The sequence below is a fragment of the Pogoniulus pusillus genome, chromosome 5 (assembly GCF_015220805.1).
Source record: "Pogoniulus pusillus isolate bPogPus1 chromosome 5, bPogPus1.pri, whole genome shotgun sequence".
NCBI classification, from domain to species: Eukaryota; Metazoa; Chordata; class Aves; order Piciformes; family Lybiidae; genus Pogoniulus; species Pogoniulus pusillus.
The window spans coordinates 41,165,396-41,181,244 of record NC_087268.1 but is presented as its reverse complement, the minus strand read 5'-3'; the positions used below and the strand labels follow the sequence as shown (position 1 = coordinate 41,181,244).

At 42.4% G+C, this 15,849-nt stretch overlaps 1 protein-coding gene across 1 annotated transcript in view; it reads left to right on the top strand.

Annotated features, from left to right (window-relative positions):
• The first annotated feature begins 528 nt into the window (after positions 1-528).
• HS6ST3 (heparan sulfate 6-O-sulfotransferase 3) overlaps positions 529-15,849 on the top strand; it is a 376,369-nt gene continuing 361,048 nt past the window's right edge. The window contains exon 1 of the mRNA XM_064143878.1: positions 529-1,598. Coding sequence (XP_063999948.1) covers positions 1,036-1,598 — 563 coding nt within the window. The 5' untranslated portion in view covers positions 529-1,035. The remainder of the gene's footprint in view (positions 1,599-15,849) is intronic.

Genomic DNA, 15,849 nt, shown 5'->3' with positions numbered 1-15,849 from the left:
ACCACAGGAGGAAACAGCGCTGCGGGATCATTTAATCTACATTTAATTAGTTAATCTGTGTAGTCAGACACAACTATATGAAATACTTAAAACGCTGCGGTTATTAACTCAGGCTTGAAGCCGCAAACGGAACAAGACACCTACATCCCATTATCCCCGTGCGCAAATAAAGGGACATTCAGGAGTTCCGAAGGAAAAAATAACTGCTATTTATTCACGCCTCGCTCCTCGGGTGCTCCTCCGGTGCCAGCGATGCTGGCAGCGGTGCTATGCCACCAGCGGAGAGGTGGCGGGGTGCGGATCAGCGGGCGCATCCTGGAAGCAGCCGAGCAACTCCGCTCACTGCGCCGCCGGCCGCCGTAGCCCTACTGACCTGGTAGGGATCCTCGGTCAATCTCATTGGCTACCTCCCGCTCCGCCCCCCGACGCCTTATTGGTTGCTCTGCCCCACTCCCTCCCCACCCGCATGTGATCGCTCTCCGTCCGATACCTGGAGGGGAGCCTTAAAAGGCTCCCATCGCTCCCGTTTATTCGCTACCCACTCTCATTGGTGGTGGAGCCGGTGTGCTTTGGCCTCTCATTGGCTGCCAAGGAGGCCGACTTTGCCCCGATTGGCTTGCTGGCGGTGGCCGCCCCTCAGGGGGCCGAGCGGTGTGTTTGGGCTGGAGAGTTGTCGGCGGAGCGGACTTGGGAGCTGCTGCTGTGGCTGCTTCTGCTGCTGCCGCTCAGCAGCGCGTGCCGGCGTTGGCGCGAGGCGCTCCCGCCAGGGCGCCTCCCGCTCCGCAGGAGCGCTCCCCCTCGCCTCAGCCGCGGGGGCTGGACGCGGGATGGGTCGCCTCAGGCGGGGTGATGCGCGGCGCGCTGGGCTGAGCTGGGCTGAGCGGAGCTGAGCGGAGTGAGCCGCGGCCGCCTGCGAGCACCATGCTGTCGGAGAGGGAGCCCGACGCCCCTCAACTGCGGGATCCGACCGGACCGGCTTCACTGGCAGCGCCCGGCAGCGCCTAAACCCGCGCCGCGCTGCCCCCGTACATCGCCATGGACGAGCGCTTCAACAGGTGGCTGCTGCCGCCGCTGCTGGCACTGCTCTTCTTGCTCATCGTCTACCAGTACGTGTCGCCCGCTTGCCCCGGCGCCGCCTGCCCCCGCCGCTCGCCGGCCTCAGCTGCCCGCCGCGGGGAGGGGGCGGCGGAGGGAGAGGAGGAAGAGGCAGCGGCGAACGCCGCGGAGGAGGAGGAGGTGGCGGCGGTGCTGCCGCGGCTGGTGGCCAAGTTCCCGTTCGCACGGGGGGAGCTGTGTCGGCGGGTGCGGTTCGACATGCGGGGCCGCGACGTGATCGTCTTCCTCCACATCCAGAAGACGGGCGGCACCACGTTCGGGCGACACCTGGTGCGCAACATCCGCCTGGAGCAGCCCTGCTACTGTCGGGCCGGGCAGAAGAAGTGTGCATGCCACCGTCCGGGCGGCGACAAGGACACCTGGCTCTTCTCACGCTTCTCCACCGGCTGGAGCTGCGGGCTGCACGCGGACTGGACCGAACTCACTAGCTGCGTGCCCGCCGCTATGGAGCGCCGCGGCTGTACCGGCAACCGCACCCTCAGGTCAGTGCCGGCCGCGGGGGAAAGAGGCGGCTTGCCTGTCGCCCGCCTCTGAGGGAGAGGCGAGGCGGAGGGGAAGCCCGCCCGGGGTGGCAGCAGCGCGGCGGCGAGCGGCGGCCCACGCGTGCTCGAATGCCTCGCTGTGGGGCTTGATTTGCACCCTCTCGAAATCTGATGGCGCCTTTCCCGGGGCGCTGGAAAGGCTACCTCTTGGTAAGCAGGTCCTGCTCTCCGGCAGTTTGACAAGAACTGGCCGTTGCCGTCAACATTAGGAAACAGACAGGGGAAAAAAGGCTGATCTTTCAGAGGAGGTTGTAGTTGGAGCTGTTTCCTCCCCCATTCTATTCGCTGCCTGTCATGCTTTGCCTCAAATTTGTGCTGGTTCCACGTAGCACGTGTGCGGCTCTGTTTTGTACTTGGTTTTATGCAAGTCTCTCCTATTTATTTGCCTTTCCGAAACGTGTTTTTAACAAAACATTACCTTCTTCAGCATAAAAAGGGGGACCTCTGCAAAAATCTAACGGATCGCTGCAGCTGTTCAGTGGTGTCGAGTTTGAGGTATCCAGAAACCCCCTTTATGTTGTTGGCAGATAGGCTAGGTCCTTTGCTACCCGTCGTGTTCTCCCTGTTTGCGAGGTGAAAATCAGGAGAGGCTGCGTGTCGGGCTCTTTGCAGAGAGCTCGGTACCTGAAGAAATCTCACCTAACGTTCTCTTGGTGATCTGTTAACAGTGGAAAACTTAGACCTTACCTGTGCTTGCTGACTCTCTGCGTGTTACCTCGTATTGAGCTTTCGCTGGGTCTTGTCTGTTTGTTTTTTTTAATGGAAAAATTGTCAGATGAGTAGATTCAGTAAGCTTGGGGCTTTGTTCTGATATGTTTACCATTACATCAGATTTTCAGGCTAATATTAAATTCCTTCTTTATTTCTATGATAGCCTTTGGACGTGTAGAGTGGAGTTAAGATCTGAATTCTCCTAAACTTTTGCAGTGTAATGATTGTAGCTTCAGCATCTCTGAAAGACACAGAAAACCTCACCGTTTTTAAAAGCTACATAGTTCTGAAGATAACATACGTTCTTCCTTGTTATTATCCATACTATTTCGATGTCTCTGCTAACTTCAGTAAGACCATTAATTGTGTTGTGTTTCTTGTCAGTTGCAGCCACGTACAGTCTGTGACATAGGTGGACTCCTTTTCACAGGGCCTATTCATCAAGGCAGCAGAGCTGATTATTGTTGTTGTTGAACAACTTGAAGATTATTTGATGTGAACATCAAAGGCCCTCCTATACTGAAAAGCTAACCACGTTTGGCACGACTCCAGTCATGATAATTTGATGTTAGTGCTGATGGTTGTGGACTTGGAGTATACTTGGAGAATATTGTTGAGAGAAATAATATTTTGTGAAAAATGTTTGGTTGAACATGAAGTATCATGTGTTTGTCTGCTGCTGGAGGAGAAATGCTCTGAATGGCTTCAAGGACGAATTAACTTGGTGGTAACCATGCAGCCTTAAGGAATGTTCAGTAAAATTGTAAAACAGAGAGAGGAGAAGGATAGATAATATTGGTAGAAATGTCTGAAAAACACTGCCACTGAAGTTTTTGTTTCCTCTCTCGTGATGAATATTTGTAGGTAAAAGTGAAAACAGAGAATTGGCTTCAGTACTTTTAAATAAAACCACAGTTAAATCAATTAAATTTGAGTAGAATTGCAAAGCAGATCGTAGCTACTTAGTGAATAATTATTCATTACTTTGAAGAAAAACATGTGGTGACATTTCACCTTTATAGCTGAATACTAGTTTTGTAAATTGTGTTGTTTGGTGAGTGAATGATTTGGTTAGTGTGACATTATACCTCTTAATTCATTTTTGTGTAAGTGAGGAAAGTGCTCTGAATAATTATTTGTCTCATCGTTCTAATACTCGCCCCTTCTTCTAATATGTCCTGTGTTGTGCAGACACCTTTGCAATTTTTCCTTGTTTTTTTTCTTTAAATCGTGTAGCTTGATTTCAAGGAGTTGTAAAATTAATCAGATAACCCTGAAGTAGGGATTGTCTCTGCTGTGAATGTCTTTGCTCCTGATAAATCTGGAATGAAGCTGAAAATGCTTCACGGGAAGACTCTACTATGAGAGGCAGGCATTTAAGTGTCTTCTGATGTTTGAAGAGAGAACTGAGAATGAGGAGACTGCATGCTTAAAATAGGCAGGAAACTAGCAGATGAGTCTAACATAAAGCATACTGATTTTTTAAAATCATCCTTTAAAGCTTCTGCACGTATTTGAATCATTAGGCGTCTTTGAGTAGCTCTGCTTTTCTGTCTTCCAGCTATGGGGTCAGAAAATCAGTCTAAATTGGTTAAGTATCTGATAATACTCTTTGTAGCTAGGAGGGCAGCAAGAAGAAGCATACTATGAATTTGGTTCCAAGGTGAATGATCTTTTGTACCATGTATGTGACGTAAGAGATAGATGTGCATTTCAGAGTTAAGTTTTTGTTTCCTTTTCTCCTCTTAGAAGTGTCTCAGTCTAATGGTTCTTTCAGATTTCAATGTGTGTAGTCTGTCTTTCATTACATAGAGGCAATAAGGGGTTTAGAGAGTAAGTCTCCATATTCTGACAAACTATTTCTTAGAGGGCTGGTAATAATGTAATGCAAGTGAAAATTAAACAAGTGATTCTTGTCTGTTACGAGTAAATTTTTGCTATTCTGGGTAAGGTAGACTTAAGTCATAGCTTTTAATACAGATTTTTTAGAAGAGTTCACAAGCTAACTGGAATTCATGGGGCAAGGGGCTAAGTGGTAAGGAAAGGAGGCAGTGGAACCCTGTCCTAAGGATTTTAGAAGGTGTGTGAAGCAATACCTCACCTCAGCATAGGGTTCCTCCTCTTTCATGGCAGTGTGTTTAAAGATGTTTCACTTCTGAAATCCAGTCATGGCTTTGAAGAGATGTTATCTCAGCTTTTCCTCTTTCTAATGGTGTTTTGACATTTCAGGGTCTAAGAAAGAACACAGGGTGGAAATTACTGCTGTACTCCAGCAATTTGAACTTTGCCAAGTCCAAATGCCAGCTCTGATTTTGCTGTCATTGAACCTTTACCTCTGTGTGACTTAGTGATAGGAAGAGTCCTGTGCTTTTGTCCCAGCATAGATACTTGAGTGTGAAAAGTTGGAGTGTGAAAAGTTTTTTGTTGTAAATGTATTGAATGCTATTATGAATTTATAGAACTTTTTTATTAAAAGAAAACATTGTTTGAGAATCAAACTTAGTCTTTTGAGTGATATTACTTTAAAAAAACCCAAAACAGCATCCACCACCAACAAAGAAAAGAAACACAGAAAACACTGAACAACTTTAGATTTTTTTTATTCAAACGTTTGCCTATGTTTTAATATTCAGGATGCCAGATGTTCTGCTGAAGTGTTTCCAGAACCAGATTTTCATACTAATGTATACCTTTCACTGTAAAAGTTGCTGCATGGATAGTGAGGGTGTTGAGAAGGGTATGCAGCTGATGCAGTTCAGCTCATGGCTTTCACCTCAATGTTGCCAAGGATTAGTAATATTAGACCATTGGGAATGTATGGATTTTTCCCCTGAAAATTTGGTTAGGTTCACATGGAAGTTCTTGAATCTGTAGTATAGCTTCCTAAACACTTAAGCAGAAGAGTTATTGCTGTGCATTGTGTCTTCAACTTGTGTTATTTCCTCTGCTTTACAGAAATGCTCGTTAAAAGAACAGATTGGTGTGGAACCCTTGTTTTAAGGAAAGGTTTCTTGTGTATTTGCTTTGCCCTCTCTGTAAATAGTTGAAGTCAATGGTGCTTGTGTTTAGCCTCACCACTGAAACTTGTTTTTCCTTCAAAGGTGCCCAGAAGCAGACTATGGAGCATTAGGTAACAATGCTTGAGGGAAGAAAGAAAAGAGAAATGCTGTTAAATGTCTAACCTGGGATGCCAGGAAAGAGTCAATCTCAAATTTGAGTGTATGATGTCAGGCTGCCTCTGTAGGCAGTGGGGATAAACTGAGTAACAGAGGCAGTCCTTTAGAGAGTCTGAGACATGCCTGAAACCAGCTGAATTGTCTTCTGGGAGGGCAGTTCTTTCACTGATGACAAAAAAAGACTGTAGTAACAAAGTGGGACTTGATGCCTAAAACAGACAAGAAGAATTCCACATCTAATGTTGCAGAGATGTTGTACAAACTGATGCTCTACCTGTTAGGTTACCAGGTAAAGCTTATGTTAGGGCTTGCCTTCCCCTTTTTATTTTATCTACGAGAGATTGAGGATTGAGAGGGGACCTTGGAAATCCTAATCAAGGTCCATTTTATCCCTTGCTGGTGTGCCTGCAATATAATTAATAATTCTTCATTATTTTTTATTAGAAGTTTGATTAAACTAGGAAGGTAATCTTTCAAACTGCACACGTGAAAGAACACTGCATTGAAAATGTTGTCTAATTTTCTTGTATAAAGCAGTGAAACCAGTCTAATTCTCTAAACCCCATGAGCTTTATTATCGGTGCAGTTTAGTCTTTGAAACTATTGATTTTCATTAATTTGCTTCCATTATACTCTCCATTTCCTCATGTCTGTTTAACTTACTGTGTGCTCTATTATTCTATGTAAATATAAATCAGCAGTAAACCCATGAGCCAGGGAGTTGAGAGAGGTGAATAGAAACTATTAGTAGGAATACTTTTCTGTACTTATGCAGTCCTTTATTTGACTACTGAGTGTTCTTAAAGCAATAACTGAGCAGTATTATACAAAGGACTCGGCTCTTTGCAGCTATGGTAACTAAGATCATCATAAAAATATAAGAGTCTTAATTGAAAATTAGAGTACAGACTAGGAGAAACTAAAAAGTTGAAAATGCTTAAACTGGATAAAGCAGAGATTTTCTGCCATACCGCTGTGTATTCTTCTGAAGTTAATGGTGGATTCAGTAAGCTCTCTTTCAACATCTAAACAATTTCCTGAGGTCCTGCTATAGACAGTGTGAGATTTTTTTTCTCCTTTAACCATCTCCAGTGTTGGATGCTTTGAAAGAAACTTGGTCAGCTTCTCAAGGGTTTCATTGTCCTTGGTATGGGAAAGAGTCACAGAATCAAGCAGGTTGGAAGAGACCTCCAAGATCATCCAGTTCAACCTATCCCCCAGCCCTATCCAGTCAACTAAACCATGGTACTAAGTGCCTCAGCCAGTCTTCTCTTGAACACCTCCAGGCACGGTGACTCCACCACCTCCCTGGGCAGCCCATTCCAATGCCAATCACTCTCTCTGGCAAGAACTTCCTCCTGACATCCAGCCTAGACCTCCCCTGGCACAACTTGAGACTGTGTCCCCTTGTTCTATTGCTGGTTGCCATGGCAGAAGAGACCAACCTCCACATGGCTACAGCCTCCTTTCAGGTAGCTGTAGACAGCAATGAGGTCCCCCCTGAGCCTTCTCTTCTCCAGGCTAAACCACCCCAGCTCTCTCAGCCTCTCCTCACAGGGCTGTGTTCCAGGCCTCTCACCAGCTTTATTGCTCTCCTCTGGACATGTTCTAGGACGTCAACATCTCTCTTGAATTGAGGAGGGGATGTTTCCTCCTCCCAGTGCTTAGTGTGAATCTTCTTAACTTCCATTTTTAAAGCTATTACTAATTCTGTCTTCTGAGAAACTGAAAACAAACAGATCCCCTTTTCTGTGCAGTAGACCACTAGGTACTTTGATTCTTTGGAAGTTGTTGTTCAGCCTTTCCTGTTTAAAAAAGAACAAAATCAAACTAATTCTGTATTTATTGTAGGCCATTCTTAGCCTTCCTCTTTTCTGGATTTCTCAGTTGTTTTCTGGAAATACAATGCTTTGTTACAGGTGCAATATTTAAGTAGTACTTTGCTTATTCTAAAAGCTGTGCTTGCAGATGTACACTTTGGTGACATATGTCTATTTTGCAGCTGCCTTACTGTATATCTTGGAATTTATACCCTATTCTTAAAGACTACTACATGAATAAAGTGACAATGGGAAATACAAGTTTTGTGCTCGTCCCCAGTGGATTTCATTCCTCTTCTGTCTCTTGTTTTAATTTGTAAAATGTATTTAAATTTAAATTTTTGTCCTTTCTAGCTTTTCACCACTGGCATACTTAATAAATGTGTTTTGTATTCAACATCCATGGTGCTGGTGCAAATATTTAGTAGAATAAAGTCCCTTTGTAATGCACCTTTTATGTAACTCTCAGAATCATTCTCTAAGGAGTTCTGCCCTTGCCACAGTTTTTTTTTTTCTAGATTGTGGTTTTGTTTTTTTTTTTTTTTTTCCCCAGCTTATAATGCAAATAGGAAATGTTGTCTGAAGTAAAAAATAATTTCCTTCCTACTGTTCCTGTTCAAAATCAACTATTGCATTTTTGAGGGAAATTAGCCTGATTTGGTCCAACTTGATTGAGGTAGTAATGCTGTCTGCTAATCTATAACTTACCTTACAACTTTTGACAATAAATAGCAACTCCCCTTAGCTACATTTTGAGCTGTACTTGTCTCCTGTGAGATTTGTGTCCCCTAGCAGACAAGTGATTGATGGGAACAGAACTTTATACAGTCCTACCTGCTCTGGGAAACTTCTGAACCAATAAGTTGTCTGAAGACTTGCAAAGCTCCTGCAATAAACTTCAGCAAGTTCCCTGCAAAAGTTGCTGGAACTCATATTTACTGTTCATAAAATAGCAGCCAGTACTAATTCAGCGGGGAATTGATTGTTTTTATTCACCCATAATTGTCATTTGCAGGTAACTGAAACTTAGTAAGTTTTGAGACAGATGTGTTTGTTAAGGAAATGATAATTTGTTGTAGTTGTCTGGAGGATAACGTAGTGGTTTACCCAAGTAAACTATTTCCCCTTCTTTCATGCAGATCTTGCTGCTTCCTTTTTAATCCAGTTTAATGTATTAGGTAGGAATGGGGTTTTGGCTTCTTTTGGTATTTCATTCTGAAAAATAGGTACTCTAATAAGATTTTCTTTAAAACAAAGGAGGGATTCCCTTTGTGCAGAAGCCAAGCAAAGAAACCTTGAAGGAGAAAAAAGAGTTGCAAGTGTCAGTAGCATCCCCTGAGGCTGTACAATACAGTAAGAAATAGCATCTATTGTAACTCTCTTGGTGTTATTAAGATGCTTTTTAATTTCTGTTAACTAGCTGCCTAATTTAGAGTGATTTCCAATCCTCTTAAGATATGGCTTAAATTCTTACATGGTTTTGGGTATGAATTAGTTGGAGGTAGAATGGGGAGAATTACTGTGTGACTGGGAAGAGTTGCTGTGTAATGCCTTTACACTGATAAAGATTAAATCTGTAGACCCATTCAGTGATAGAAATAGGGATAAAATGGTGAGCTACTCTTGACTTTTTTTAAAAGAACCCTTTGTGGAGAGGAAAAAAAAATCTGTCAGCCCAGATCTAGTGATCACAGAGAAGCTCAATGGAAAGTGTAGAGAGCTGATGGAACTGAATTATTTATCCCTTCAGGTGTTTTGGCAGTTCTCACGTGTTGCCTTCTAAGTCAGCAAGAGTAAAGCATTTCCTCCCAGAGCTTGATGTAGCCATGGTAGTGAATTGAGCTAGACTTTGCTGCCCTCTCTGCAGAATGAGACCTAGCAAGAGAACCTGTATTCCTTGATGTATTTAGTATTGAATTCAACTTGCTGCCTATTCCCTGGAAGTATTTATAACCCAGACTTCTAGTGTTAAATATACTGATTGTCTTAATGTTCCTGGCTGCCTTAGAAGGCAACTTGAAGTTCCTTCAAACTTCTGATACTGCTGAACAGGGTTTTAAAACGGCACAGGAGGCTGATTGTATAAATTAAGGACTAATTTGGACTGCAGTAATGGTGAATTTATTCAGCCTTGAAACTACTACTAATTTAGGGGCAAAAATAGCAGAACCATTTGGGAATTTTGTTCCTATGGCATGGATTCTGGAGTGGTAAGATCAATTCTTCAAGTACTTGTGTTTTGTTACATGATCAATGCTTGAGATCTCAGTATGTATAGACTGAAAAAAGGTTTAAAAGTATAAAGAGGGTTCTTGTAAGGATAAGGCCTTTTATCTTCAAGCTTTGAGGAGTTTGGTTCTGTTGTGAAGCTTACTGTTAGGTGGCCTCATGTGTATGCCTCTACAAAAATCTATGGAGTTTGGCTCATAGATTAAAGCCATCTTAGAAAAAAGCAAGGGGGATTGGCTTTTAATTAATGATTTAAACTTAATGTATTAAACTCTTTCTTTTCTTTAAAAATCAGTAACCTATTAGAAAACGGTTGGTGTAAAATGGATTTCAGACATAGCATTGATGCAGCATCAGTTTTGCATGTGCAATGATGTAGGCTGAAGTGTGTGTCTGCACTGACAAAGATGCTGCACATGCTGACTTGGTAGTTGGGAAACTTTTAGTACCATCTGAAGAATACTGTTGGGGTGAGGAAGCAATGACTAGGCAAAATAATGAAGCACTGATGGAAGAAACCATAGTAGTCATAGTTGACTCAAGAGTGCACTTCATAGTCCTGAGAAGTAACTTAAGGTTGGTGAGAAGGCTGGCCTTGTGGTTTCTAATGCTGTTTGATACTAGAAGGAAATTGCTGCTTCAGAATGTCAGAGTATGTGGGCAGCAAAGCTCTCTGAGACCAGATATTTTGTGCAAACAAGTGAACCTGAAAATAAGGTGAACGTAATCAGGAGCACAAAATACTAATTTCTAGCATCATTTTGTTACACATTTTCATCTACAGTCTAATTACAGTGGAAAAAAATTGCAGACTCACTGATTTCCATTTGTAAGATGGGGCACATTCTACCTGTATGTTAAATAACATTTTGGAGCAATGTAGGAAAAAATACTTTTTTTTTTTTCTTTAACCAAGTGGCCTGTTTCTGACTCTTTCTTTGGCTTTTTGACCTGGTTTTTGTTCAGGTAGCAAATGCATTTGTATCTGTGTGTATTTTCACACTCCAGAGTAAGTACTTGCAATTTTTTTTCTTTATTTTCCTGTGTCTTTACACACAGGATGTGACTGAGAATGTCAAGTTTGGTGGAATAGCAACTGCTGGTGTTTGCTTTCCCTTAGAGTAAGAGGGGAAAGAAAAGAACCGACATAGGAGTAAACCGTGAGCCCAAGGTGAGAGTGAAGTCTGAAAGACAGCAGAAGAGAGAAAGGGAGCAGAAAAAGCTACAGACTTGCAAGGTGAAGGAAGGATCAAAATCAACAATTTGAAAGTTTGCATTTTTTTCCTCAAAACACCCTTGATTTAGGGTTTAAAGCTCTCCATGTGTTCTATTATACTTGCTGGGAGAGAAAAATGTGGACAAAGTGAGAAACATAAAGTACTAGATAGTTTGGGCTCTTATCCTACATAGATCTCATTGGTTTCTTAAGTCAGATAATAAGAGACCCAAATGTTGAATCAAGCATCTTCATCTCCTACATTATCAATCACAGTAGCACAGTTGCCATGTGGTATTTCCATCCTTTAACTCAACCTTAATTTTTAGTGATGGGAGTAGGACCATTATTTTCCAAGAAGCTTCAAATATGAGTGATGAATAACTTCTGTAACTGCAAAACCTTTGTTTCCCATCAGACAAGCTTCTGCCAGGCTAAAGCTGTATCTTTTCTGTTGCTGACTTAAGGTTTAGATGAGAAGAGTTGCTTTAACAAATCTGAGATGAACATAAAATATTTCATATAGAATCATGTTGGTAGGAAGGGAGCCCTGGCAGTCATTTAGTTCAAAGCCCTGCTCAAAAGTTAGTCTAACTGGAGCAGGTTGCTCTGAGCTTTGTCCAGAAATTTGAACTCCAAGGATGGAGAAACCCTGGTGTCTCTAATCAACCTCTTTCAGTGTTTGATGACCTTCATGGGAAGAGAGCTTTTCTTTTCACTTAGCTGAAATTTGCTATTTTCCAAATTGTGTTAATTTCTCCCTGGTTTATCTCTGTGTGCACCCAGAAAAAGTCTGATTATGACTCTTCTATGCACTCCCAAAGGAAAATTGAACAGAGTAATAAGGTTTGCCTGCTTACTGCCTGTTCCTCAGGCTGAACAAATCTAGCTCGCTCAGCCACTCCTCTTGTGTCATATTCCTAGCTCCTTGGTTATCTTTTCAGTCCTCTGCTAATAGTCACCATTATACAAAGGCTGTGTTTCACTGATGAGTCCAAGATTGGATATGTCATTTCAGATGCTGTCTCACCAGTGGTAAATGGGGGAGCAAGGGGAAATTGCTTTCCCCCAGTCTGGTGGCTAGCTCCTGCTAACAGAGCCTGATTTGTGGCTAGCCTGCTTCATTTGCCAAGGGCAAGTGTCCTCCAGGAACCCCTGATCCTTTTCTACAAAGCTTTATCCTACTCACTCAGTGCTCAGCAAGTTCTTATGTCATAGAATCACATAATGATCTAGGCTGGAAGGAACCTTACAGATCATCTAGTTAAAACCCCACTGCTATGCACAGGAACACCTTCCACTACTTCGGATTGCTCAAAGCCTCATCCAGCCTGGCCTTTAGCATTTCCAGGGAAGGCTCACCCCATCCACAGCTTCTTTGGGTAACCTGTTACAGTGTCTCAACACCGTCAGTAAACCACTTGCCATTTATCTAGCTCTCATCAACACAGTTCTCTTGCTTCTTGAGGTTGCTCTGAATAGAGCACTGCTCTCTGAAGCATTGGCCTCACTTTGAGCTCTTGTGTGACACTACAAGTAATCAGCCACTTGCTGGATTTTGAAGCACCACTCGCCCCCACTTGCAATCCAGTAGGCAGCTCATTGTAGCACCCTACCATCCAGTTCATGTCTTACAAGTATGCCTCAAATAACTTTGTGGGAGAGCATGGTAAAGCACCTTGTTGAGGGCAATGCAGACAGCATCCACTGCTCTGGGGGTACTTGTTCAGTCACCTTTCCAGGGATGGAGGTGACACTGAGCAGTCTTTAGCTTCTTGAATCCTCTCTCTTGAAGGCAAGTGTGAGGTTTGCTTTTTGTTTATGGACAAAGGGAAGAAAAGTTACAGTGGAGAAGATGCTGTGTCACGCTTGTCTAGATATTGTAACTACTTTACATTCCTCAATTTAAGAATTCCTTAAGAATTAAGATCAGAAACCATAGTTATCAAATAAAAGAAGGGTATGTGCAATGATTTTTTTCTGTGAGCATTATTTTGTTAAAAAGAAACATCTGTGCTAGTTTGAAGCAGGCTAGAATGCTTTGGTGAGAGAAAGTAGATAATAGGCTGTGAAATGAAAACAATGGTTATGTCTCCTTCCCTCACAGTCTCGCTGAGAGGCATGGGAACAAGAAAGTAAACATTAGGTAACACTTTTTGCCATTTTCTCACTCTGCTTTTGGCTTCAGACTGAGCTACATCTCCCTAAGCTCACTGCCACTAACCTTGCTTCCTAACCTCTTGGCTGAACCTCTATTCTTTCTCAGGACTGGGGTAGGGTTGAGAGGGGCAGGGGGAAGGTGCAGGGGTGGTTGAGAGCCCCTCCTGGGGACTCAGATTTCTGGGAGGGGAGTTGTGTTTCTATATTATTTTTACTTTGTATATCTCTGTCTATAACTGTATATACTGTAAATATCTGCTTGTATATTGTGCTAGCTGTAAATAAATAGCTTCATTTATATTCCCAGAGCCCGTCTGAGTTAGCTGGGGTACCTTCTAAAGTGTGGGGGGGCAGATAACACCTAAACCACCACAACATCTTACTAGCAGCAATATTTTTTTTTAATGTGTTGTTTTGTGTCCCATGACATCCAGTCTAAAGCTGGCCTCAACTATGTGTTCTGATTTCCCATTGGAATGGGCTGCCCAGGGAGGTGGTGGAGGCACCGTCCCTGGAGGTGTTCAAGAAAAGACTGGATGAGGCACTTAGTGCCATGGTCTAGTTGACTGGATAGGGCTGGGTCATAGGTTGGACTGGATGATCTTGGAGGTCTCTTCCAACCTGGTTGATTCTATGATTTATCTTCAAGACTGGGATGGTATGCTTCTCTGATGACAGAGAGTGTCTCCTTTTTGTTATTAAGCTGGGCTTAGTATCTAAAATAGAACTTGAATAACAATTCAGGAGGTAAGAGGTGGTCACATATTTGTCATGTTACTACATGCACTCCTGTGATTATAGAGTTTTAGGGTATGTTGTGTCAAGAATTTCTATTCATTTTTTTTTGTTATTCCCACTTTTATAGTTTTCTGTAGTCGCATTGTAGACTGTTTATCAGAGCCCTTTAACTTCCATCTACAGTGATAACTTCCTTTATTACACTGTTCACAGTTAATTTATACTATAAAACTGTAAATGTTGTGAGTTAACCTGAAATAAGTACTCAAGGTTAAAATTAAAAAACATATCTGTTTTGCCTTCCATTTTCTTATTCCAAAGTTGAGTTACTGAACTGAGTTTTCAATATAGGTAAGATTCTTTTCAGCAAAGTTCACATCATATGTATCTGCCTAAACCAAAGTGGCTTTTCCTGACAAGTCCAGGTCCTCTGTAACACGTTACCTGCTTCAGCAAAGTCTTTGCTTTGATCTCCAGTCTCCTGCATCCACTGACTAGAGCTTGCAGTGAGAGTAGAATAGCATCATAGAATTACAGAACCATTTTGGTTGGAAAAGACCCTTAAGATCATTGAGTTCAACTAGTATCTAAGTCTACCAAGTCTGATGCTAAACCGTGTTCCTTAGCACCACATCTGTGTGTCTTTTAAACACCCCTAGAGTTGATGATTCAACCACTTCCCTGAGGAGCCTATTCCTGTGTCTGAAGACCAATCTAAACCTCTCCTGGTGCAGCTGCTGGCAATTCCCTCTCATCCTGTTGTTAACTAGGGAGTATGTTGGATTTTGCAGCACTGCTTCAGGCTTACACAGATTGTTCAGATTGTTTTATAATAGTATATATTCCTTTTTGTTTTGATTAGGTGGGCAGATACCTGACACTGGGATAAAGAATCCTATATTGACCAGGAGCAGGCATCTAATAGTAAAACTGATGTGACTAGCATATTGACTGGGCAGCTAAAGTGTGGCCACACAACTGCAGCTTTGAAAGGAGATTAGGAATGGTAGATGTTTATCATTCTTGTTTCATTCACTCTACTTGTATTTCAGTCTACTGTCAGGTAGTTCCAAAGAAAACGTTAATGCAAACAAAACATGAAACTCAAGAGAATTAGAAAGTCTTCATAGCAAGAAGCTAATTGTAATTGCATTGATATTGTAAAGAAAATTGCAAGCTGTGTCTCATGTAAATTTGGTACTGTATGAGTAGTGCATTTTCACATTGTACTATGTATATATAGCTAACAGGAGTGTAAAAGGCTATGTGAGCAAATGAAAGAATTCTCTTCTATGATCATGTTTTCTGTAATTGTGCTGGTTTGAGGCTAATTGGGATATTTTAATGAGAGAAATTAGATCATTGGTTGTGAAAAGAAAATAATGATGTCTGTATCATTTGTTAGTTTGCAAAAGCAATAAAAAGTAAACAGTTCATCCCACTTTGCTCTGGCATGGTTCTCCCTTTCACATCTCCTTTGCTCCACTCTAATATCTTCCACCAATCTTGACTAACAGAAAACAACATACATTTTGCTGGTTGTTTTGTTTGTCTGTCTGGGAAGGAAGAGGGAGAGAAAGAGGCTTTCATCCCTTCTGGACAGTTTCTCTGTCCAGGAGGGAGTTTGGATTTCTACATTATTTCTGATTTGTATATAGTTGTAAATACTTGTAAATATTTTGTATACATGCTTGTAAATCTAGCTTTGCTGTAAATACAGCTTTATCTTACTTCCAAGCTGTCTGAGCTGGTCTGGTTAATTTCAATAGTGTGTGTGGGAAAGTTCCTAACCCACCGCAGGAACGATCCCTCCTATTTCTTGTGTTATCCAGGCAACATCTTATACTTTTGATTTACCTTCACATCAGCCTGATGTTGCCCAGTGTCCCACATTACTGTCCTTCTGATCTTGCCAGCTCTTTTGCTTCTGTTTCTTGGGTGACTTGCGTGCCTTTTGCATTGTACCTACTTGCTTTGTGTACAGAATGAGCTGCCTGGAGTAGTGCTCATCTCTGCTTGGCTTGTTTGGAAAGCTGCAGCTCTGTTGAGCTTGCCTGTGGTGCTGAGGTTCAAAGAGGCTTTTGGATTTTTATCTATTTGGCCTTTGAAGGGCTAACAGCATTAAGAAGTTTTAATCTGTC